The 26,211-nt window shown below is 51.7% G+C and overlaps 1 protein-coding gene across 1 annotated transcript in view; it reads left to right on the top strand.

The window, feature by feature from the left end:
- The window catches only part of DPF3 (double PHD fingers 3), a 210,744-nt gene extending 189,474 nt beyond the window's left edge, over window positions 1-21,270 (top strand). The window contains exons 15-17 of the mRNA XM_075531690.1: window positions 17,449-17,561; window positions 20,584-20,665; window positions 21,200-21,270. Of these exons, the coding sequence (XP_075387805.1) occupies window positions 17,449-17,561; window positions 20,584-20,665; window positions 21,200-21,270 (266 nt within the window). The remainder of the gene's footprint in view (window positions 1-17,448; window positions 17,562-20,583; window positions 20,666-21,199) is intronic.
- Window positions 21,271-26,211: the final 4,941 nt, after the last annotated feature.

A 26,211-nucleotide genomic window follows, 5' to 3' on the forward strand; every position in this document is an offset into this window, starting at 1 on the left:
ACCATTCTCAAAACATTTGCTTTCTACTTGAGCCCTTGATATCAGCTCATTTCCCCCTCCCTGCTCCCCTCTCCCTCATGAACCCTTGATAATTTATAAATTATGAGTTTGTCATATTTTGCCCTGTTCGATGTCTCCCTTCACCCACTTGTCCATCCCCCAGGGAGGAGGTTATATGTAGATCCTTTTAATCAGTTCCCCCTTTCCACCCACCATCCTGGTATCACCACTCTCAGCACTGGTCCTGAAGGGATCATCTGCCCTGGATTCCCTGTGTTTCCAGTTCCTATCTGTACCAGTGTACATCCTCTGGTCTAGCCAGACTTGCAAGGTAGAATTGGGATCATGATAGTGGGGGTGGGTGGGGGTGGGGGTGGAGGACGCGTCGAGGAACTCGAGGAAAGTTGTATGTTGCATCGTTGCTACATTGCACCCTATTCTTGCTTGTAAATTCATAGACTGGCAATGGCCGCTTAGAGAGCTATGCTGAGGAGAATCTGAGCTCTCATCCATGCATCCTGGAAGAGTGTTAAATTGATTAGTGATGTCTGTCATGTGTCTGGGTAGAATGGTGGCTTGCATGTTACGTATTAGGCTATCCTTGTAGGGGATTAAGCTCTCTGGTGATACATTCTTAATTTTCTCATACGTATTCCTTTGGTGAGCCAGAACCTTTTCAGCCATATCCAGTGCCCACATTCCCCTGGTTCTGAAATGGAGTTGACAACTGTTTGTCCTGAAGGGCTTTGTGACTCTCTCGACATTTGCAGATTCTTGTCTACGTTTACAAGGTGCCAGGAAAGGCCCTCCTTCCAGATACTTGCCTGTCCAGTTGGCTCTGCTATTGATGGGCATTTTTGTTCGGAAGAAACGGAATAGACTGCGTGTCTCAGGCCATCGTTTCACTCGAATCCAAAGACAGATGCTGGTAACCGGAGTCATTGATTTCCTTTCTCTTATTCCATGCCAAACGCTATCATTTCTCCAGAGGAAGAACATAAAACCCATGTAAAACCAACTCCTTTCACTTAAGTAAACAGCAAGATCAATTCTCGCTGATGAATTTCTTGGGCAAACGTTTGCTTGATTGCAAGGAAATAGCTGGATTAATTTTAGCTGCAAATTTGGCCTGTGGAAAATGACCTCTCCGTTGGCCTGAGTGACCAAAGGGGGCAGGGTGAGCGTAGACCTGGCAGTGCCTCGGTGCTGGGGGTTTGAAGCCAACGCTGATCTCATGCGGGGCCAGATGGGGCTGGGTTTTGAGAAGATCTCTCCTTTGAGCAGTGTCAGCTCGGCATGGTTTGTATTTCTTCTCGAGAAGGGTGTGGAAGGACGTCATTGCCTTCAGATCCTGGAGACATCCTTGTGAGAGTCTTCCGGGACAGCTGGTTGTCACCAACATCATCCTCATTGTCCATTCTCCTGCCATTGCCATTTGGAAATTAAGTGAGTCACCCAGGGCTGCTGAGGGGTGAGAGTGCAGGGGGTGGGGTGGGATAAGGAGCAGTGAGCAAGTCTTCGGTGGGCTGGGGTAGGGTCTGGAGGGCTTGAGTATGGAACCATCTGGTGACTGTCAGCAAGGCCCTGGTGCCTCGAGCTCTCCTGAGGAAGGGAGTAAGGAGCCCGCCTGCCTTGCCTATGCTACCGTGTCATGGATGTGGCTGGGGCCGATGTCAAGGCGGCTCTGTGCTCTTCTCGGGCTTCCAAGCAAGGGCTGGGGCTGCAGTCCACACAGGGTGGCCCTGGGGGGCACACAGACAGCCAGTTCTGTGTGGGAATAATAAGCCCGGCAAGACGGACGCCAGTCTCTGACCTCTCAGAGCTGTGAAGAATGAGGCTGTGTGTGTGTGTGTGTGTGTGTGTGTGTGTGTGTGTGTGTAGGGTATCGGTTGGGATTCCCAGGCATCAAAGCCCACTAACCCTCCCTGAAGCCCCAAGGGCCCCTTTGGGGGGCGGGTCTGGCCGCTCCCAAGGAGTTCTCCCCAGGTTTTCCAGTGAGAACTTGCCAGACGGTGAGGATTTGCTGTCCTCCCTCCTACCTGAGGGCCGGTGTTAGAGGTGTGAGCCACAGAGACCCACAGGGATCTTCGGGAACAGCGCGTCTACCATGGGTGGTACAGGGGACACTGAGGCACTGAACAAACTTCCCGTGATGAAAGGGAAGATCCACTGTCCTTGACAGTCGATGGTAAGAAGCTGCACTGAAATTGGGCTGCTGCCTCTCGGTCGGCCCTCCCAGAGCGGCAGACAGTGAAAGGCAGCAGGGTGAAGCAGAGTCTAGGAGTGGAGAGGGGAGGCCTGGTGCTAGCCTGGCTGTATGCCTCGCTGCCTGAGCTTCAGTTTCTTCACTGGGAAATTCGGAATATTCAAACCTATCTTGCCAATGTCACAGGATTATTGGGACAGTGGGGCGGGAGGGTAATCAAATGAAATTAATGAATATCAAGATATTTACTCTAAAATCTAAGCAATTATTATAGGCCATCCAAGTATTGTCTTCTGTCAACCAAAATACTGTGGCTTGTAGATGGTTAGTCGGCTCATACCAGTTTGGCCATACTTCTGGGAGACCTTTGACCTTCTAAGATTGGGGTCAAGGAACCTGAATGGGAAGTTGTTTTGGAGGTGAGAGGTTGGCTCACACAGGTGGAAGGGAGGTGGAGCAGCGTGAGAGCGAGACGGGAATAGAGGCCAAAGCCAAGGGCAGAGATGGTGCCCTCTGATGGCCAGGGTTTCCGTGAGGCCACCTGGGCAAACAACCGGTCTGGCCCCAGTACTCTTGGGGTGAACACCCTCCTGTTGTGTCAGATGGAGAGGGCTCACACCTTGGTTTCTCTTCTTCTCTTTCCGTCATCTCAGTTCCCACGCTTCTGGAGGTTAAAGAAGATTCATTTAAGAAATAACACTACTGCCCCGAGGATAGAAAATCACATAGACTCCCACACCCCGCTTCTGCCCTTTGTTGTCCAGCTGGGCCTTGCCAAGCCTGGGAATCTCGATCTGCATAAGCAGATGTCCTGTCACGTGTTCTGGTTTTCCAGAACCACCTAACCAGACTCCCAACTCTTTCCCCTTTGCCCTTGCACTAGTTATCCACCGCTGTGTAACAAAGCACCCCCAAACGCAGCAGCTCGAGACACCAACCATCTCTGTCCTCACCCAGTCCCTGAGGAATCTGGGCATGGGGTCGCTGGGGGGTTTGGGCTCTGGGGCTCTCATGCAGCTGTAGTCAGACACTGGCTGGAGCCCCAGTTGTGTCCAGACTGAAAGAGTCTCTTCCATCCCCCCGTGTCATCCTGGTGGACTCGGGGAGGGAAGCCCCCATTGTTTGCTGACTGTTGGGCAAAGGTCACCCTCATTCCCCTGCCATGGGGGCCTTTCCAGAGAGCCCCACTCCCCCTTTCTATTTTCTTTGTTGTAAGTTAACCACGAAGCCCAGCCTACCCTGGAGCCGCCAGGAAGAAGTGGCACCTTCGGAAGGAGCTGCAAAGAGATTGTGGGCTTCACCAAACAAAAACACAACACTACCATGGACACCAGAGTTGCTGCCTGGTAGCGGCTTCCACCCCCCCCCCCCCCTGCAGATTCACGCAGTCCCTGGGACTACTACCCCTGGTGTGGGCCCTGATCTCCCTTCTGGCTCCCCTCCCCCCTCCTGAGGAGATTGCATGGTGACTGCTTGACCGCGAATCCCAGTGGGCCAGTGATGAAATGCTTAGCTGCCTGCGAATGAGAAATCTGTTGTTGGAAAGTACCACGTGGCTCCGCAGGAGGCGGACCTGCCGATGCCCCACACGTAGGACATCCTAGGAAATCCTCGGAGGCGGCGCTGTTTGGGCGTACACGGGGCGGCCGTGAATCTAACATCAAGTCCATGGCCTGGCAGCAACCACCACACATCCTCCTGTGTTCCCCAGCAAGCCTGTCTCGGGCCTGCTCCAGCTTCATGGGTGGGGTGTGGACACTATAATGGAGGAGCTTCACGGGATGTTCACAAGGACGGAAATGGCTTCCAGGGAGATGTGCTGCGTCCCCAGGAGGAAGGTCAGAAATGGCTGTTGGCCGTGGAACCTACAGCCCAGATCACCACTGCTCCCCACGAGTCGGGCTCAGAAATAGGCAGCACTCCCCAGACAGGTCGACCTGGCTCTTCCAAGCTTGAGACCTGCGGACAAAGACTGATGAGCAGGTGCCGTGGTGGTCTGAGATGATGTGGACATCAACTCCTTGCCAGATGGAGATCACCTGGTCACCCAGCGAGCTCAGAGGACCCAGTGCTGCTGGACCTGGCTGCCATTCGCATCACAGGCACCTCCTTCCAGCAAGCCTCTGACCGGCTCCCTGGAGGGAGGGAGCCACGCCCTGCTCTTTCTCGGACTCTGAATGGCTCTGCCCAGGCTCTCCACCTCCTTTCTGACCACACTCTCACCACCTCTCACAATGGGTGCTCTCTCTTGATGCCCAGGGATGCCTCCCCTGCCCTGACCCCACCCCTGAGCCCAATGAGGTTTTTTTTGTTTGTTTGCCTGTGGTCTCTCCTTGAGTATTTTTCGAAGCTCTCCCTGGTTTTCTCGTCCTCTCACTGCTTTGGGGACACCTGCACGAAAGCCACGTGGCCAGACGATCCTTCTCCCCAAGTGGACCGCCCACATCTCCGCTATCATTTGCCCCGCAGCCCAACCGAGGAAGCTGGGGGTGACTTTTGACTCCTCTTCCTTCCTCACACTCATAGCCAAGGGGACGCAAAGTCCTGTTGATCAGTTCTCCCTCTCAGCTGTCACTGCTTTCTCCGTTTACCCCATGGGCACTGGGCCTGCCCTGGGCTGATGCCTCCATCAGGGTAGGAGGTTGGGCCTGCGTTCTTTGTCTGCATTGTGGGTGCCTGGCACATCAGAACGCTCAATAATCACTGGGTGAGCAAATGGAGACCGCAGCACCTCCCTCTGTACATCCCCAGGCCTCCCATCATCTCGACTTCTTTGCCACCAGAATCATCTCTTTCAAACGTGGCCATGAGCAAATCGGATTCCTGCTTAAAAACCTCCGAGGACTCCTCGCTGTTTAGAGTCAAGTTCAGATCCTTACACTCCAACAGGAGGTCGCTCATAACTCCCCCACCCCAGCAGCAGCGTCTGCTACCCCCTGCTCTCCTCAAGCCACTCTGCTCTGAGCGGTACGACATGCACCTCGTGTCCCCTCTCCCTGGAAGGCTCAGGCCTAGTAGTTCCTCCTGAAACGTTGTCATTTCCAGAGAATGCAGAGGCCCTCTCCTCCCAGTACCTTTCCCCGACCTCTGTCCCAACATTTTTTATTGTTACCCCATCTGTAAGTACTTTGTTCAAATCTCTGCTAAGACACTTAACCCATTGTATTACAGCCATTCTTTCTAAAGTGACTCTTTCCTTACTGGCCGTGTAACAAGTGACTCTAAAAGTTAGCAGCTTAAACGAACAAGCATTTATGGTCTCCCAGTGTTTTTAGGTCAGGAGTCCAGGCGTGGTTTAGAAGGGCGCAGCTGGCTCCGAGACACTCGAGAGATGGTAGTAATGTTAGCGCCCATGGCTGTGGCTTCACCAGAAGGCTTGCCTGGGAGACGATGGAATTTCAAGCTCACGTACGTGGTTGTTGGTAAGATTCGTTTTCCTTAGGCAGTTGGACGGAGGCCTCCTTTCATTCTATGTCCTACGGACATCCCCACAGCACATCTTACAAAAGAGCAGCCAGCTCCTTCCCTCAAGAGCAAGCGAATGATAAAACACAAAGGGAGCACTCAAGAAGAGATCGGTCTTTTCATAACCTAACGCTTGGAAGTGGTGTCCCATCAGTTCTGCCGTATTCCCGGTCCAACAGAAGGGAAGCGACCAACAGAAGGATGTGAACATCAGGAGATGGAAGGTCAACGGAGCTATCGTAACCATTGTCTATCACAACCCACTAAACTTGAACTCCTTAGGGCGGATCCAAGTCTGATTTAGCTTTAAAGCCTCACCATTTAGTAGAGCGTCCCCAAGTAAGAGCTGCTCAATGAATTTGGTCCAGTGAAATGGAATTATTCTTCTATAAGAAGCTGATCAAATAAAGTAGATTGCAAAGTCAGAAGAATCCTCAAACTTAGACTAAAAAAAATACAAAAAGGAAAGAAAAGATTAAAACTAAAACAAAATTTCTGAATGACCTAGGGCATGCTGTGAGGTCATTTTCACCGAAGCATTTTAGGGCTGAAAAATGATGGAAAACCAAGAAAGCGTCTTTCTTCCACACACCCCCTCCTCTCCCCTTTGACTTAGCACAGTTGTATGTGATATTATAGAGGGGGTGGGACAGGGGTGGAAGTAACGCCCCAGACAAACCAGGAGCACTTAGACTGCTCATGAATCCACCTCCCAATTCCCAAAAGTCTAGCAGGTGGAGGATCACAGACGATCGGGAAGGGACTCATCACCACTGTTTTCCATCATGTGCCGATCAATTACATCCGAAGACCTTTCAAGAACCCTGGCATGACAGAGTCTGTGGTTGGAGAATCAGTTTCTTCTTGAGGTCCATATTGCTAAAGAAAACCCAGAGCCTAGCCAGGGTCCATGTTGGGAGGGTCCTGATGTCCAGAGAGGTCTGAAATGCATAGCTCTTATCAAGGGTCTGCCTCTGACATTGAAGTTGGGCACAGGACCCTGATGTAGACTGGCCTCTATACACTGCTGCGAAGCAAGCATCCTTTATCAGATGGCTGCCCACAGCTAAGAGTTTAGAAGGAGACTCATATTGATTTCCCTTGTCTCCCCTTTCCTGCCTGGCAGTGTCTTCCCACTGTCGCATAGACCAACTCAATCCAGATCTAGTATTCCTCAAGGGTGCACCCCACTGAAGGTCTCTGTGTGCCTGCAGATTCATGACAAGCCATCTGCGCAGTCCCAGCTTACCACACGGGGGTGGGAGGTGTGGTTGATGAGAAATGCTTTAGGCTCATAAGGAGATTTTCTTTCTTTTTGCTCTCTATCATGGTCATGTTATGAGGTTAATATTAGGCTTGGACTGGGCTGGTTTACATGGGAAAGATGACATAAATTTTAGCAGTACTTCCTGGCTATTTTCATTGTCTTTGCCCCCCCGAGTCTCAGCTGGCAAACTTCTGAAGACCTGTTTCTCCCAGCAGCCAGATGGACAATTTGGTATCAAGAGTATCTCTGGACATTGTCTTTATGGGGACAGAAAAACACATCTTCATGGGTGTCCGATTCCAATTCTGTAATCCACTGGATAACGGTGTGCAGCCAGATGGAACAATTTGTCCCAAGGACTCAGAGGCTGTAATGAGTCTCCAGTTGCAGTAGTTGCTGTGTGAGGGCTGAGAGACCCTCTTCTCCCTGCTACATCCTCGTGCCTAGCAGAGGGCCTGCCACCTTATTTATTCAGCAAATCCTGTTGAAGGAATGCACAGATGAATTAATCATCCTTGGTCCTCAGCTGCAGTGACTAATTAGGAGCTCTGGGGCCATTACTTGGCCGTCAATATCTTTCTAGCGCTGTGCTATCGCCCCACCCTGAGCCAGGCAGGTTATGTTATGTAAATCCGGGTCAAGGCTGCCCTGCTTCCACTGTCCCACTGCATGGTGCCCATGGGTGTGTAGACAGGTATCGGTCCATTTCCAGGGGGACTCTACCTTGTGCCACACCTGACCATGAAAACTTAGACAATGTCTAGGGCCATTGGGGAATGGCACCAAGAACCCTTAGCCATCTATTCATTAAAAGTGCTCTTGTGCTTACGCTGGAATGTGCTTTGTATGATTATAATATCAGCGCAGGAATCCCTGCGGTGTGCGCGTGCACGCATGCCCCGTGGTGTCTGGGGGCCACCGAGTTTGACAGCCCTTAGGGGAGGATGAGGGGAGCAGAACCCTAAGAGGAGCTGAACTTGCTGCACAGGAAGGTGTGTTGCCCCAGCAAAAGGCAGCCCGCTCCTCCCATCATGCATTTTTAATCTGTTTTTCTGATCTTTGTCATCCCCACCCTCTTCCTCCACGTTGTCCTCTCTGAAGTACATTCCAAGCGATGGAAGAAAGGGAGCCCAGGTACCTCTGGAGGGCCACTGTGGTCATCGATTGACAGAGAGGTTGAAAAGTAACACTGGGGCAGGTAAATGGGGAGGCTGCCTGTGACTGCACAGGGTTCACAAAGCAGGGCTCGAGCAAGAATCCATGCCAAGAAGCAGTGCCTGGTTAAGGTACTTATGGTAATGTGTTTGTAAATGAGGCTGGATTCTTGATGGCTCAGAACCAGTTCTGTTCCCGATGACGTGCAGCGACTCAGAGCCCGTCCCTCTATCTGGCCAGCTAGGTGGGATGGAAAGACCTGGGGAGGAGAGGATGGATGAGAATGAATGAATCTCATTGAATGAGATGGTTCCCCTCTTCTCCTTCAATTACTCTTTAGTATGGATAATTTGGATTTGATTGTAATCCAATCATACAACAACATATAGCAATTATGTAACAATGAGAACATCTTCCACATTGTTGCAGTATGTAAATATTAGACATTTAGTGTTTCTATGAATCTAGAGAACTGTTAGGCATTGGAACCACCTTGGTTTCTAATGAGCATCTCTGGATGGTTTGCTCCTGGTACCATTTCAGAGGGAATGGATGCTGTGAATTTAGTATCATTTGGTCCACCCAAGCATCAGACAGGGATACAATTGAAGTCTTGCACTAACTTGCCTAAGAACCATGCACATTTAAGCTCTCCCTTTCTAAGAAATTAGTTTTTAAGAAATCAACATTGATAAATAAGGTAATAAGATATAATTGGATGTTCATAATTCCACAATGAATAAATAATAGACTGTGTATCTCTCTGCAGTTATTTGTATCTGTTTTATTTCTGTTTCTCAGCACTTACCTAGCAATAGAAAAAATTTTTTTTCTTTCCTGGAGCTCTAATTTAATCAGGGATGTGGCTTAGTCTAGTCCAAATTAAATATTGGGGATAATGAAATAAAGAACTCTTTTAATAAGGCTCATAATAGAAGAGACGCATGTCATAGCCGTTTGTATATTTCTGGTTGCCCAGAGTCTCTTCGAAATGGACTGCGTTTCTTTCCCTGGATTGAACCCGCAGAAGGCGGATAGTGACTTGGGCTGGCTTCTATGCCACAGCCATCCGTGGAGCTTGCCGGGCAAGGTTTACTCAGATTTCTTCTTCCCTACAAGGTTGGGGAGAGCCAGGCGTGGGGTCATTGTGTGTGAGCCCGTGTGGAGGTGGGCAGCTGTGACTGCCCGGGTCTCTCTGTGTATGCGTCCCACCCCACGCACTTCCATGTGCCATCCCTTGGTCTTTACCAGCATCTCTGTATGGGTGGCCTTCCCTCGGGGCATGAGATGTGTCCTTCAAGTGGTAACTCAAGCCGTCGCTGCTTCCAGTCTCCTGCCTTCTCTTGTCACGGAGCTCAGTACACTGGGTCTACCCGCCCCGAAGACCTTCTTCTCTCCCCTTGATTGGGGTTCCTTTTGTTCCCATTGACTGAAAGAACCTCCTGAAGGCACACCGATGGCCTGAGAATGCTGTCCGGCCTCTGGGACCCAGTGCTCCTGGGTCGTGCTTTCTGTTGGAAACTCTAGGGCAATGCTGGAAGGGTGACACAGTGGTCAAGTGCTTAGCTGCGCACCACAAGGTTGGCGGTTGAAACCCATCAGCTCCTCCATGGGAGCAAAGACCTGGGTTGCTCTGAGTCAGAACAGGCTCCGTGGCACACAGCACCACCGTGGTTGGTTGAGGACTGCTCCTTCGTGCCAAGTTCAAGGCCGGGCTATCGATCTGTGTGGCAGGAGATGTACTGAGCTCTCTTGAGGGAACACACGCAGAGGCACACTCAGGAAGGACTTGGTTGTGTATGATCCGGCTGCGATGAATCATGCGCACGGCACCGCTTTCTAAATTCACTTTGATGATTGGAATCTAATAAATGCCCTGTTGAATCATCTCACCCACGGGGCTCTGGGGAGGGTTAGCGCATCTTCTCAACATGGCTGTTTAAATGGCAATGCAAGTATTCCTTCCTTAAGAAAACCGGAGATAGCGGAAAACAACAACACACACATATGCACACAACCCCGACACTTTCAAGGGAAGTACATTGGGGGTGATTTTTAGCTTTAAAAGGCGATGAAGGTCAGCATCTGTACGTGGTGAGTGACGCTGAGTGAATTAGAGCACTGTGCTTCTTTTGCTCCCACCCCTGACCTGGAAAGACTCTATCTATTATCTACTCAATTCCAAGGGTGTTAGGATGTCGTTATGGGACCTCGAAATGGACTTCCACCACTTCCCTTAGAACCTTTTCCATTTGCCTAACGATGTACTTCTAGTCATTGTTCGTGGTAGATAAGAAGTCTTATTCTTGCCATTTTATCTGGGAAATGATTGTTCCTGTCCTTGGAGACCAGCATCCGATGTGCTTGTCCCTGCTGTGGTGGAACAGAGGGGACAGTTTTGCTCTGGGCACAGGGTTTTGCACCTGCTGATGGCTACTGGGCTTTTTGTGCTGAAAAGTTGTCATCTTATTTCCATGCCCTGTGGGGTCTCTGTGAGTCAGAATCTATCTGGTGGCTGTTTGATTTTTCGGAGTATTTTCCTCCTGTACCAGGATGTTGTCTTGGGTTCTGAGATGGAACTCAGCGGCCAGAGTGGAGACTCTTCTTAGTCCTGCATTTTACCAAAGGCTGGACGCTGCGAGAGCTGCTGTGTCTGACTGCCTGAGACTCGGCCCGGCCCTGTGCTGCTGGCCTCATCGTGGTTCTTGGGTTCGCGCCCTGTTGCAGCCACTGCGTCGATCCGTTTTGTTGAGGGTCTTCCTCCTGGTCACTGCCCCTTAACTTTCCCAAGCAGCATGTCTTCTCCAGGGACCGGTCTCTCCTGAGAAGGTGGCCGAAGTACAGGAAACAAAGTCTCCCCATCCTTGCCTCTCAGGAGCACCTGGCTGCACTTCTCCAGACGCAGATCTGTCTGTTCTTCCAGCGGTCATGACACTCTCACTATTCTTTGGCAGCATGATAATTCAAAAAATACTACATCGAAAAAAAATACTACATCTTTTTTTTGTTTTTATTGTTTTTGGTCTTCCTTATTCAGTGTCCAACTTTCATATGCATATGAGGCGATCGAAAAATACCATGTACCTCAGTCCTCAAAGGAACATCCTTGCTGGGATCTGAGTTCCTTGTGAGAGCCAAGTTCAACCTTGTGAGAGTTTAGGAGCCTTCATTCTGGCTTGAAGGTTTTTAGGGGAGGCTACGACTTTCCAAGATGAGAACACAGGGACAACCCCGCTGGCGCTTTGGGGGGAGATTGCTTGCCCAGGAGTTTGCAAGGCACTCTTGCTGACACTCATTTAGCAAGAGCTTTACGAGAACTTGGACTCCAAGTGGGTTTTCAATAACTATTTGTGGAGTGCTGATGAAAGCATGGACTATCCTCCTCATCCCTATCCTCATCCCGATCCCTATCCTCATCCCGATCCCTATCCTTATCCCGATCCCGAGAGGCAGCTCCAGAGACCCTGCTGGCTGCGGAGTTTCCTGTCACTCTCTGAAGTGTGCTGACCTTCCTCTCTAGGAAAAACGACGCTACCGAAGCCTGTTACGATTAGTAGGGTGACCTTTTTTTTTAATAAAGATCATTTTTGGGGGGTTCTTACAACTCTTATAACAATCCATACATCAATGTACCAAGCATATTTGTGCATATGTTGCCATCGTTACTTTCTAAACATTTGCTTCTATTTGAGCCCTTGGTGTCAGCTCCTCATTTTCCCCCTCCCTTTCCTCCTCCCCCCTCATGACCCCTTGATAAATTTCAAATTATTATTATTTTCATATCTAACACCAACCCCTGTCCCCCTCCCCCCCATGGTTTCTCCCCACCCCCTCCTACCCTTCTGGTATCACTTCTCCCATTTCTATTCCTGAGGGGTTTATCTGACCTCAATTCCGTGTGTCCTGAGCTCTGATCTATATCTGGGTACATGCTCCAGTTTAGCCCGCACTGAAAAGCAGGATTGGGGTCCTGATAGTGGGAGGTGAGGAAGCCTCAAGGAACCAGAGAGATAGTGTGAGTTTCATCGGTGCTGTACTGCACCCTGGTTGACTCATCCCTTCTTGTGACCCTTCTGTGAGGGATGCCTCATTGTCTACATATGGGTTTGGGGTCTCTGCTCTGATTCCCTTGTTATCAACAATATGTTTGTTTGTTGTCTTCTGATACCTGTTACTTAATCCAGGCGACACCTCGTGATCAAACAGGCTGGTGTGCTTCTTCCATGTAGGCTTTGTTGCTTCTGAGCCAGATGGCCACTTGTTTAACTTCAAGCCTTTAAGACCCCAGGCGCTCCCTTCCCATACCGCCCCCACCCCCCAAGTCCAGCAGGGCGGCGTTTGCTCTCATCTGCCAACCCCCGCTTCCTCAGGTTCTGTACCGATCAATGACAAACTCGGGAGCCTGTGGCAGTCGAGACACCGATCATCTTATCCTTCCTGGTATCTCTTCTTTGGGTCGCTTGACCCCACACTTACCCAATCCCCCCTCACTTCACTGGCCACTCTGTTCCTTTTACTAGTTCTTTCTTTTGACACATAACTGGTTGAGTTCCTCAAAGCTCATGTCTGATGCTCTTCATGCCATCCCATGACTTGTCTGGTCCTTGGTCACTAGTGTTTAACGCATCAAGTCTGTTCTTCAGATGGCCCTCGATTCAGATGAAACATACTCAGGGTTGTATTATGGTTCTCATGGGCTTGTTTCGGTTTTCTTAACCTGAACTGCCTATGAGCAATTGATGATCTGTTCCACACTTGGCCCTGGCCTTGTCTTGACTATGTTATCGAGCTTCTCCATCATCTCTTTCCACAGATGTAACTGATGTAGTCTATCTGGAGAGAGCTACTTAGCTGCCATTTACATGATGTTCAATGAATACGTCACTGGTCTTGAAAAGTCCTGTCATGCCCGTTCCTGCTGCTTTTCTGTCCCCAAGCCCATATTGTCCAACTACTGATCCTGCTTCTTTGTTTCTAACCTTCACATTCCAATCACCAATAATTATCAGTGTCCCTTTAAGAAATGTTTTCCTGTGAACTGGGTGCAGGTTTACAGAGCAGATCATCAGTTTTACATCCAACAATTCATATATATGTTATTTCATCTCACTCATTGTAATCTCCTCGATGAACATCACTTATCCTACTTCCTCCTCGTGTTTCCTGTAGCAAATCAGTGCCTCCCGATGGCATGTTTGATCAACTTCAGACTGAAGAACGTGGTAGAAATGTTTATTGTCCTCATCTTCGGCTTTCGTGGTTGGTGTGTACATTTGAATGATCGTCATATTAGCTGGTCTTCCTTAGGTGGATGTGCATGATCCTATCACAGACAGCACTGGCCGTCAAGGTAGGTCTTGAAATGCTCTTTTTGATTCGGTGCCATTCCTCTTGAATTGGTCATATAATAAACCATATGATTGTCATTTCAAAGTGGCCAGTACCAGTCCAGTCAGCTCACGAATGCCCAGTATATCCATCCTTACATGTTTCATTTCATTTTTATTCTTCCAGGTTTCCTAATTACCTGCTTCGTACATGCCCACATTTCAGTTACTACGGGATGTTTGCAGCCATTTCTTTGCCTTTTGAATCCTGCTCATAGGCGAGTGAAGGTCCTGAAAGCGCTGTCCCAGCCACCTCATTCAGGGCACCTCTACTTAGACGAGGCAGCTCTTCCCCAGTCATAGTTTAGCTGATTTCCAACCCGAGGATCTCATCTTCCAAGAATAGGTCAAACAAGGTCCCACTGCTATTTTTAAGGTTTTTTAGTGTCTAATTCCTCAGAAATGGGCCACCTCTTCCTTCTTCCTAGCCTGTCTCAGTCTGGAAGCTCTGCTGAGACCTGCCCACCGTGGGTGACCCTGCTGGTATTTGACATGGCAGTGGTCTCACTTGCAGTGCCACAGAGACAACATGCAGACCACCACAGGAGGACACACGGAGAGGGGAGTGGTGACTTCTCATGGTTTCAGATGCCATCTACTTATTCAAGTCTTTACACTGACATCGCGAGCCCAGGTTTCTCTTTTGAGCCCTATTCAACTCCCCCTTGACCTCCCTGTCAGGACTATTATGAAGGATCCCACAGGTTCAAACAGGCTTGGTTCTTCTTCCATTCGGCCTCTCCTTTCCTTGGTCCCCACACCCTTCCTCAGCTGAGTGAGCGTTACTGCACTCCACCAGCTTCTCTGGTGAAAAACCGGGGACGATGTCCCATTGGCCCTCTTTCCCAGACTCTCAACATCTAAATAATCGTCCGGTTCTGTTGATTAGATCTTGGACATTTACTGTCACCACCCCGATCTCTTTCCTCGTTGCTGCATCAGCTTCTAACAAATTTCCTGTCTCATATCTCGGCGGTCCTCACTTCCCCCAATCGATTATTTCCTTAAACAGCAGATCTTAAAAAAAAAAAGATTTACAATTTTGGTGTGCTTTTTAATTGAATTTTTGAAACTTTTCATTTTGCAATATTCATAAAGAGGCACCAAATTCAGAGGGCGAGGAAACAAGGTGGAACAGAAAGAGGAAGCGTGAGATGCCGTGGAGTAAGCGATGGTCCGCCGCTGAGGGGACTGCAGTGGTGAATCAGGATGGCTGTAGGTGATTGAATGTAAAACTGTGATCAACCCTATAAACCTTCTAAAAAGTTGGGGTTTAAAAGTACAAGATATATCGAATTTATACCCTTCACCCACTCCTTTACTGATAACACCACACAGAACTATGGTATCTGACCCAAACTGGACAGTTGGCATGGATGCAATTCACAGGATTCATCCAGATCTGCCAAGTCTTATATGCACACCTGTGGAGACGTACACTTGTGTAGCGTGCGTGCGATGCCGTCTCGCCCGTGGCATCACCATCCCCACAATCCAGATTCAGACCTGCTCTTTCTTAGGAGAGGATCCTCCTCTACAAATACTCTGATTCCTGCAGGTGTGACTGAGGTCACACGTCCTGAAACAAGGGGGCTGGGAGTCTGTGCGATCCCGCTCGAGCCTCCTCTCCGACATCGCCTCTGCTCACTGGCCTCGACCTTCCTGTCAGTGTGCCAAATGCCGTCAGTCCCCAGAGTGTCCCCTTCCACCCAGCTACCTCCTCCTTCACGTCCTGAGGCAGCAGCTTAAAGAAAGACTGCGTTCTCGGGACAATTTTCTTGACACCGCAGACTAGGACAGGCCTTCCTGTTTGTTTTTAATTGCCAACGATGCTTTTCGTTAGTGACACCTATCACCTAATTCTAAGTGGATGGTTACGTGTGCCACTTGTTCATTGATGCTCTCTTGCCAGACAAGAAGGACCTGTGTGTCTGCCACATCGCCATACCTTTTTCTGTCTGGGGCGCCAACCAGCGCAAGGTCTAGGCCTTGTACGTGAACAGGAGAAGACTTGTTAATAAACCATTATTATGAGCTGGTTAGGATGATGCCATTAGGCAAAGTCAACGTGACCTGATTACACATGTGTCCCATTGTCTTGACTTCTTACTTCCCTGCCAACCATTCGAATCTCAAACGCCATTTCCACTCCCATTTCCATCCCAGCATTCCCGGCTTTCTGTAAGAGTTTGGGAAAAGAAGCAACTCTGGTCAGGACCCTTCTTGGGTCTTTGAAGGGTGCCGGCCGGCTAGTCATCCCGGCTTCTAACGCTGAGCATCTTTCTCTCCAGGGCCACTGCCTGGGCCTCACCCAGAGGGCTCTTTCGTTCAAGAGCTGTGGCAGTCTGAAATGGCACCTGAAAAGGCCTTGGCCAGCCTTGTCCTCAATAGATCAGCCCTGTCCTCAATATTTCTGCCCTGCTATCTGCGACCTACCCAACCATCCAACAAGTCATTTCCGCCGCCGTGCCCACCGCAGAGAGGACATAAGGGATTTTGTAATGTAGAGCCCCAAATCTGAAGGGTGGTCTGAGTTGAAAATACTTCACTCAGATGACTATGATGTAGCCCACTCTCTGAAGATTGGAAATGGTGGCAAGGAGGGGCCCCCTTTTGGGATAAGGCTTTGCCAAGGACACAGGATCGCATGGGATTGGAACTTGCCTATGGAGGATGCTGGGTGGGTGGCACTAACCCCAGTTCATAGCCCCAAACTAGAGTGGTCTAGTGGTTACACACTGGGCTGCTAACCACCAGGTTAGTGGTTTGAAACCACCAGCTGCTCTGCAGAAGAAAGATGGCCCTTTCTACTCCTGTCAAATGCTCCAGTCTCGGAAACGTACCGGGGCAGTTCGACCCTGTCCTGTAGGGTCACCGGAAGTCGGAATTGACTCGATAGCAGTGAGTGAGTGACTATAGTATCCCTCGTTGGAAGCACGTAAGTCTTCCCATAAACGAGGCGACACAACGTGCTGTATGGGGGCATGGCAGGGTTGGGAGCTTGTGCAGAGCTTTGTGACAGTCAGTGACGGACTGTGCTGGGAACTCGGGGCAGATTCCTGGCCGACTCACAGCTCTGAGACGTCTGGGAGCGTGATCCCAGGTGCCGTTCCTGCCTTTCGGCAGCCCACAGCTGCCTCTCACTGTCGGGCGCTCCCTCTGCGGTGAGCTGTGGCCGCGGAGAGGAGATAGCCACGCTCGCTGGTCCCTTAGGACTATGGGCTCAAAGGTTGCGGCACGCTGCCACGCCATTTGTCTGGCTGTTGGCATGACTGACTGAAATGCTAACGGCGTGGAGGAAAGAGTTCAAAGCAGTGAGTGCTCTTTTGAGGAGACCCCTGGCCATTGTGTGCCTTGAAAGTCTACTTTGTGTCCCTCTTGGCCTGGACACGCCTTCTGTCGGCCCTGGCACTGTTCAGAGCGTGAATGTTTGCTCGCTCCGTGGCACGGGCACAGATATGCTAGATGGCACTGCCTCATGTTGCCTTCAGACACTGTCCCAGGAAGCCTCGCACGACCCATCTGACCTTCTTCCCTACGTCCCAAGGCCATGTGGAAACTTTTTGGACGAGAAGATCCGGCTCCGAATAGTTGTTACATCCTGGAGGTGATGCTGGTATATCTCACAGGGCCGCCCTAGGCTGTGCTCGCTGCAATGTACTTCCTGGTTCCCTCCGATCGCCACCTTTTGCCCTCATCAGCTGGAGTGCCCTATGGGGGCACTGCCGATGGGGGCCAGGGGGCTTGCATGGCATCTACCCTCAACGAAAGCGTCCGTGTCCATTTTCTTCCCTTAGACCTTGACCTGATGCGATGGAGGAGGAAGTGGTGCTGAGGTCCCGACTTGATCTCCTATCAGACTCTAACTCCCTCAGAGATGTGTTTTTGGTCCGTGGTGCTGAAGGGTGACAGGTCAGCCCCTCTGGCCCTAATGCTGCTCTTGGCTTCCTGTTTCTGACTTCCTCCAGGTCACCCAACCTGCCTGCAGTTCACCCTGAACATGACGGAGGCCGTCAAGACCTACAAGTGGCAGTGCATTGAGTGCAAATCCTGCATCCTCTGTGGGACCTCGGAGAATGATGTAAGTCTGGGCGTCCCTGGTGGGAGGGAGGCGTCTAGGAGGGAGACTTTGTAGAGTGGAGAGGAAGGCAGGCCTCTCACCGCTCACTGCCCTCCTGGAGACGTGTCAGGCAGGACCCTCTCCTTGTTCTCTGGCCCAGGATCCTTGGGGTCCTCGTAGTCTGAGGACCTGAGGTGCTCTTTGCCCGTGGGAGAGAGACACAGGAGGTGTTGGCTAGAGGCTGGTTCGCTGGCCACTTGCCTTTTACCTTGAAACTCAGCAGCTCCCTGGCCTTGAGCCCTTGGGCTCAATGATTGACAGTGGTCACCGGATGTAGAGTTGGGACGTGCTGGCTGTGTAAACAGGATTCCAGAGTGCGCGATCTCGTCGGTCCAAATGCCACATGCAATACCTTTAGAATCAACAAAAACGCTTTTGTTACGGACAATTTCACGCATGTAGCAAGAGACTCCCGAAGCGGATACACCCCACCGTCGGCTTGAACGCCGACCAACACATGTCCCAGCTCGTTTCCCCTAGTGAGGTGCCAGCCATATTTCCCATGTAGCTCAAAAGAAGGGCTTCGTCTTCAGTTTTTCCACATAAACACTGCTCAGAAATAAGGCCCTTATTTTGCCGCTAGCTGACGTTCTCTTAACGAAGTAGGTCTCCACCTTCCTCAGGCCGCCACCCTTTCAGACAGCTCCTCAGGTGGTGGTGACCCCCCAGCCATCAAATTATCTTCGTTGCTACTTCATCACTGTCATTTTGCTACTGTGATGAATCCGGTGACCCAAAGGGGTCACGACCCACAGGCTGAGAACCACCGTCTTAAAGTTTCTTTTAATACATAGATTTTTCCCTTCACTTCTCGTCTTCTCCCTCCCTCACCCTTTCTTCCTCTCCCTGCCCCCCCTTCCCCATCCTCTTTATTTCCGGCCTTGCATTTGGGGTTGAAGACATCCCAGCATGCGTTCACTGGAGTGTCCGGGACTGCATTTTACTGGCCGCAGCACTAAGGTGGCGGTTGACATTTTCCTTGTCTCTTTTATTTCTTTTCAAATAAATAAAAGAAACCGGATCATGTTCATGGGAAAGTACAGCAATTTTTTGGGTGGAGAACAGGGATGAAAAGGTAATAGAATGTTTCCATGAATTTTAAAAACACTCATATACGTAAAATATATATGCGATCTATACATAATTCATGTGATACACTGTCTGTGATGTCTAACACTAGGAGTGACAGTGCACCAGCCTCACTGTTGTTGTTCGGTGGGAGCCCAGGGTTGCAGCCGTCGTGTGCATCCATCTCAGCGAGGAGCGGTCTCTTTTGGCGCACCCTCTACTTTACAAGCAGGATGTCCTTCTCCAGGGACGGGTCTCTCTTGATGATTACGTGTCCACAGTGGGACAATGAGGCCTCACCATTCTCACTCTCAAGAGCATTCTGGCTGTACTCCTTCCAGGTCAAATTCATTTATTCTTCTGGCAGTTCGTCGTGCTTTTAATATTTTACCAACACCCCAATCAAATGCACCAATTCTGTGACCTCTATTCATTGCCTACCTTATATCAAAGGTACATAGATGCCGTATATATAAATATATATGCACAAACATGCCTGGCGTCCTTTTCCAAGCGTGAGATCCTTCTCTGGGGATTGGTCTCTCCTGATAACCTGTCCAAAGTCCATGAGATGAAGTCCTGCCACCCTAACCTCAAAGTTACATTCTGGCCGGACTTCATCCAAGACAGATTTGCTTGTTCTTTTGGCAGTCCATGGTACTGCCAGTATTCTTCGCCAGCACCCTAACTCAAAGGCACCAATTTTCTGTCGGTCTTACTTAGTCAACGTCCAGCTTCCACATGCATATGAGGTGATGGAAAATATCATAGCTTGGGTCAGGCACACCTTCGTCCTCCAAGTAACATCCTTGCTTTTCCATACTTTAAAGAGGTCTGTGCAGCAGATTGACCCGATGCGATGCGTCCTTTGACCCCTCGACCGCTGCTTCCATGGCCACCGACTGTAGATCCCAGTAAGAGGAAATTCTTGACAGCTTCAACCTTTTCTCCACTTCCCACGTTGTCTATTGGTCCGGTTGTATGGATTCTGGTTTTCTTTACACTGAGCTGTGATCCATCCCGAAGGCTGCCATCCTTGATCCTCATTGGCTAGTGCTTCAAGTCTTCCTCACTGTCAGCAAGCAAGGTTGAGTCATCTGCGTGTTGTGGAAGGTTGTTAATGAGCCTTCCTCCAGTCCCGAGGCCGTATCCTTCTTCAGCATCCCAGATGATCTGCTCAGCATCACTTCTATTTAAATCCACACATTGCGATCCTGACCGTCGGGATGCCATGTTTGCTCCCTCCAGGTATAGTTGTTGCTCATTTCACAAGTAGGGCGTGTGAGGTATGGAGGAGTTTGACTAAGGCCCTCAAACATTTAAAGTACAGCCTATACATGAAATCATCATCACGGGCAATAAAAAATTCGTGAAATTCTCCTTCAATCTGTGGGGATTATTATTTATTAGCTCTGGAGTTCAGGCAGAGCCAGGGACCCCTTGACATAGTGGTCCACGAGGGCTTCTCAGAGGAGGAACAGAGCCGCAAAGAGGGGATAGTGGTGCTTGCAGCCTCTGAGTTGATTCTGTCACGGTGACTCACTGTGTGTAGGCTAGAGAGCTGTCCCAAGGGTTGTCAGTGGCTGTGACCTTGAGAAAGCAGATTGCCAGGCCTCTCATGTGAAGGGTCCCTGGGGGGAGTTCCAATCACCATCCTTGGGCTAGCAGTTGCCCATCGGGCTGTTTGTACCACCCAGGGCCTCCAAAATGGGGGGTGGGGCTTTGTCTGCCTGGAGAGATCGAGGGGGCTGCCCGAGGTATAAGAGAAGCACAAGGCATGCTCAGTGTTCCCACGGGGCCTGGAGTGGGGTGAGCAGGGAACTTGATTGAGGGCTATGTATCTGGGAGAGCAGGTGGGGGGCCAGACTTTTGCCCTAAATAATTCAATCTCTCTTCTCTGGCTCTGTTCCATCAGGACCAGCTACTCTTCTGCGATGACTGTGACCGTGGCTACCACATGTACTGCCTAAATCCCCCGGTGGCGGAGCCCCCAGAAGGTAATGCCACTGAGGTCCCCAATAGCAACAGCCGCAGCTCCTCCTCCTACCCTTACTGAGCCCTCACTATGGTGCAGGCCTCGAGCGAGGGGCTTTGCATGTCTTGTCACCTGTAATCACCACAGCCCTGTGAGGTGGGTACGACCACTACCATTCTAGAGCTGAGGAATCTGAAGTGTGGTTCGATCAGCTGCGTTTTCAACTTGAGGGCCAAGGAGCTGTTTCGAAGACATGCGACCAAGTGGGAGGGAAGCTGTAAGCTTCCAGGCGAGCTGGTTGAGGCCAGGTAACGAGCTAGGGGAAGACGCCTGACCAGGAATGTGGGTCTTCACCATAAGCGGCCAATTCGCCGGGGGCACCTACTCTCTTAGCTGAGCCGCACTTCCTTTCTGGTGACAACGGACCCACCCATGTTTCCATGCCGGGTCTTGGTGTCTCTGTTGTGAAAGTCAAAAGAAAGTAAGTCATGGCCCCCGGGATGGGGTTTAGGGATCGGAAGAGGGGCTGCTCCTGACCCCATCTTATTTCTTGTAGGAAGCTGGAGCTGCCACTTATGCTGGGAACTGCTCAAAGAAAAAGCCTCAGCCTTTGGCTGCCAGGCCTAGGACCCAGCGCCTCTGAGTGTGACTTGGCCACCGGAGAGGCTGACCCAGAGCTCAGTTCACACCAGATCGAGCCCCTACTCCCATGTACGCAGACTGACCAGCTGTAAGGAAAGTGTTAGTCACAGAGGGACACGGAGGCTTGAAATCAGGAAACCTCCCCCACACAGGTTTCGGCACCTCAGCCAGCTCCTCCTTATGTGTTCCGGAAGGACCATGCATTGAGAACAGGACAATTCCGGCCCTCACCCTGTGCAGTCCCCTCACTGCCTCCACCCTCCCACCCCCCAACACCGGCTCCCATGGTCAGGGAAGCCATTTTGTGACCTCTGATCCGTCACTGGTGTGTAGTTTGGTGTTTTCCTATTTATTGTGTTCTAAGAAGCCTTCACGTAGCCTGTCCATCTCCAGCGAGTGGCCGCGCCCCCACCCCCCACCCCGTAACCCTTCCAGAGGAGCACGTGGCTGTGGGGAAGTTGGTGCTGGTTACAAACCTCCCCTGGAAACTTTTGGACTTCGGACTTGGAGGTGCTCTTGAAGATGGAGCCCTGGAATCTCCCTTCGTGTCTCTTGACCTCTGTGAAGCAGGAAAAGTTGCCGTCTGGGACGCCCAGCTAACAGCCAGCAGCGTCGTGACCGCTTGCGTTAGGTCACCTGATGAGGCGGGAAGCAGAGACCCCCAAGGGATGGTAGGGCACAGGGTGTGGGTGATGGCGGGGTCCTCCTGCAGCCAGTCGGTTTAGGCGTCCTTCAGGGGAGGCTGTGTCAGTCTTTGACCTTGAGGTAGGATAAGCTGTAGCTAAGAACCGAGTCAGCAGATTCAGTGTTGCCTCCCAGCGGACCTGGGCCTTGAGGTCTGGTTCGCCTTTTCCTGGTGGGACCGCAGACCCAGGAGACTGAGTTACAGCCGCCCGGTCAAGTGTCTGGCTGTGGAATACCAACATGGTGGTTCTGAAAAGCCTGTCAGTATTGGGACTCTCAGATTCTCTCCCCCCTTTGCCATTGTCCATGGAGACCCGGCTCCGGAGAGTTCAGGATGGTTACCCAGACGGATAATCAGGCTGCTGTATTTATGACGAGGAGGGCCCTGACCAAGAATACCCTGCTCTGTGTCCAAGCTCCCCCCAGTACATGCTGGACTCTTGTTTTCCAAAAACGCCCCGAGTTAGTATATGTGGGGAGACCCCGATTCCGAGAACCCCGTGTGTTGGAAGATAGCCGAGGGCTGGCTTGGAGTGGGCTGTCTGAATGGCAGCCGCGCAGGAGCTGCACAGTTCTAGAAGGATCACCTGGTCCCGGCAAGGGGACCCTCCCGCACGCTCGGCTCCATCTCGGCACTCCGCCTGCCTGCAAGGAAGGCCCAGGCTATTTTTAGTCACTGGGCTGCTGAAGAAGCCCCCAGGGACAGGCTGGCCGGGCCGCTTCGGCAGGGTTTGCTCCCGGGCTTGGCAGGAGCGGGTCTCCGGGGGCTGCTGGTTCTTGGCCGGTGGAGCCCGACAGGCTGGCACGGTGCTGCGTGGCAGCTGTCTCCGCACGCCTTTGCAGAGTGACCGGGGGCAGGGGCTGCAGGTCCCCCTCCCGCGGGGCCTGTGGCCTCAGCACGAGCGAGGAGCAACGCAATGATCTCATCGACAGGCGCCTGTCCAGATGCCCTTTTCTCTTCTGCACAAAGTAGTCCCTTCTCCCCGCTGGCCGGTGAACCCGTTTTGAGTTCTGGAGGCCCAGACAGGGTCCAGGAAGTTGCCCTGTGGGCACATCAGCTGCCTTTTATTTTTTTTGGACTGGGGTGGGATCCCAGCAGGACAAACAGACTTCCCTCCTGACCACTCTGGGCTGCTATCCTCCCATGTGGGGTAGGTAGCCCAAGCAGAGGGTCCCCAAAGTCTTATGCTTGGTTTTTAAGGTCTTTTTCATTGAATTTTTTGGGGAAACATTGACCAAGATATTCCCAAATACCACAGTGGTAGAAAGTGTCAGAAGGCAAGCCTGAGCCCCCAAATTGTGGCTCCCCTGCTGGCGCAGCTCAAGAGTCTGTGCAAGCCTGTCCCCACCTCAGTGCAGACGATGGGGGGGGGGAGTCTGTTCAGTTTGAAGCCACATCTCTGCACGCAGAAGCTGTGAGGATGGGAATGAGCTTCCCAAGCCAAGGGAGGAAGAAGTCAGGGGCCGGGGTCAGGGGTCAGGGGGAGCGGTGTCTGGTCAGGGCTCCAGAATGGACACTGGGAAGGCTCTAGGTGCCTTTAGTACTCCCAGAAGAACGGTCCTATCCTCTCCCTCCTTGGGGTCCTTAGTTTTCCCATCTGGAAAGTGGGGATCGCAGAGCCAGCCCTCGGGAAGACCTCCTTCATCCCATTCCTCACATCCTGGGTTGGAACCAGAAAGGCATCGGATACCTTCAGATTGCTCTCTGAGCCTCAGAGAAGGAGCCAGGATCACAAGGTACACTTGGATGATAAAGGTTTTAGTTTTACCTTTGCCTTTGCACAGCAGTGTGACCTTGAACGGTTCACGTCACCTCCCCAAACCTCGGTTTGTTCACCTATGAAATGGAGCTAATACTCCCCCCTGCCTGTTTCACAGCACACTGGAGGTCTGCAAGGACTTGTTTTCCAGGCTGCCAGTGGTCGCGTCGAGGACACAGTGGTGTCCTGGGGTGAGGAGGGAAGGGTCACTTTGGGGTGGGGGCTTCAGGCTGCGGCTTTTGGAGAGATTCTCATCTGTGATATTTCAGGGGCGGGGAATCGAAGACTCGGTTTAAAGTCCAGTGCTGCTACTTTTTGGCTGGTTGATCTTGGAGCCCGGCGTTCACCTCGCCAGCCTTACTGTCCTCACCTAGGAAATGGGAGGTAGGGGTGGGGGTTGCACAGGGCTATTGGAGGGGATGCTGATAAGGCCCAGCAAACATGCTGAAGGCCCCGTCCATGGCAGTCTGGCCATTTGGATAGAGGCCACCGAGTGGAGAGGCCCATTGCTGTCGTCCCAGTGCAAACTCCCGAACCCATCAGGTGCTGTGGCCCCTTTCCCTCCAATGTTAAGGAAGGGGGTGTCCATAAGAGTGGGGGTGCAGTTAGTCGCAAGACTGGAAGGTGGACCACTCTGTTTCCTGTAGGTAGGCTTAAGGGGCCTATAGTAAATCCAGGGAGCTTCTGGCTAGGAGAAACAGTGAACATTCTTGGCTGCTAAATGGAAGGTTAGGGGTTTGAATCTACTCTGAAGTACCTTTTAAGAAAGTCCTGACAATCTACAGTTAGGATAAAACCAGCCATTGAGCCGGCCCTGGCACACAATTCCACCCCAATACTCTCGGGGGTCAGGGCGAGTCAGAATCACTTCACCAGCCCCGGGACCTCAACAGGCGGCTGTGTGCGGACAGAGAGATAAAGCGCTCCCTCTCAGGGCCCCACTGACTCATAGCCCGCAGGCCCCAAGGCTTGCTGCTCCTGCTATGGCCCCAGGGCCAGGTAGGCAGCCTCAGCGTTCAGGCTCAGGCTTCTGCCTTGGCAGCACGGCAGAGCCTGCATGTGGGTGGGTGGAGGTAGGGGGCAGGGAGGCTGGTTCCGTCAGAGCTGGATGATAACAGGTTTTCGGGTGGCAGGAGGGTTTGGGTTTTACACTGATGGCTTCATGATACCCTGGCGAGTCACACGCCCGGTGCATTTTGTTCCGCGAGCTTTGAGCACAGCATGGTGCTTTTCAGCCCTCCCCTGACAAAGCTCTGATGTTTTAAGGAGGAAAATGAGATGACTGTTAACACGTTTCTTCGGAGGTGCAAGTTTGGGAGACCGGTGCCCTTCCTTGAGTGAAGAAAGGTCACGGACAGCACCAGCCCCCGCCCCCCTCTGTGTGTGCAGGGAGAATGGATCCCTCAGCTGTCCAGGGCAGGGCCCTGATGGCCACCGTCCAGGGCGTTAATCCACTCTCTGCCTAGAGTGGAAGGGCTGGGCAGCTGCCACCTCCTTCCCCTCTGGGACTCTCCCCAGTGCCCACTCCCATCTTGCTCTGTTGGCTTGGAGGTGCCATGACGTCCCAGACCGACTCCCTTTAGCTGCACTGTGGTGTCGTCTCCTCTCATTGGCCCCAGGAGTCCTGGGTGGCACTGGGGCAGTTAGGCACTGGGCAGCCTGGCTGCAAGGTTGGTGGTTCAAACCCACTAGCCATGCTGAAGGCCAGAGATGAGGCTGGCTGGGGTGGGAACTGACTTGACGGCAGTGGGTTTGGCTTCATAAGCAGCCCACATCCCTTGAAAGGGCGGAGGGTTGGGCCAAAAACCTTTGTGTGGAGCAAAGCCGAAGGAGGAGAAGGGGGGAGGCTGGGGGCCGGCCGAGAGGAGCCAGCCCCTTAAGAGCAGGGAGTCTGTGACAGAGAGGAGGGAGACAGGTCAATGTGAGATTCCCAGTGTGGGAGAGTCCCCTGTCTGGCATGAAAATGAGAGCGAGGAGAGTGGAAATAAGTTATCATAACCTGCTTGGACAGTGGGATGATTTGGCACAGGAAAAGCAGAGGATAAATACTCGCCCAGTTGGGGATACCAGGCTAGGCTCACTTCCTTGAGGCCCCGGGGTCCCTTGTTGGCTGGTGGCCTTCTGAGGGCAAAGCTGGCAGAGGGGCAACAATGCTTTCACCTAGCCCAAGAGGTGCAGGATGTCCCCTGCAGGGTCCTTGCGTCTCTCCACACCCATGGGAAAGGTGTTCCTCCCCACTTTCTGACCTAGCTGTTGAGGTGCCTCCTGGTCCAGACTGGTGGCGGCGAGGGGAGGTGGTAGCCAAGAATGCACTCCATCGGGCCTGTGGGCTGGAGGGCTGGCCGCCATCAGCCTGGGGCTACGGAGGACTTGCAGGGACTATTGTCAGGGAGGGCAGACTGGACAGCCTTCTTGTTCTCCAAGCCCAAGATACCAACAGCTGGGAAATGAGGTGGTGGTGGTGGTGGTGGGGCTTGCCAAT

The sequence above is a fragment of the Tenrec ecaudatus genome, chromosome 14 (genome assembly GCF_050624435.1).
Source record: "Tenrec ecaudatus isolate mTenEca1 chromosome 14, mTenEca1.hap1, whole genome shotgun sequence".
Lineage (NCBI taxonomy): Eukaryota > Metazoa > Chordata > Mammalia > Afrosoricida > Tenrecidae > Tenrec > Tenrec ecaudatus.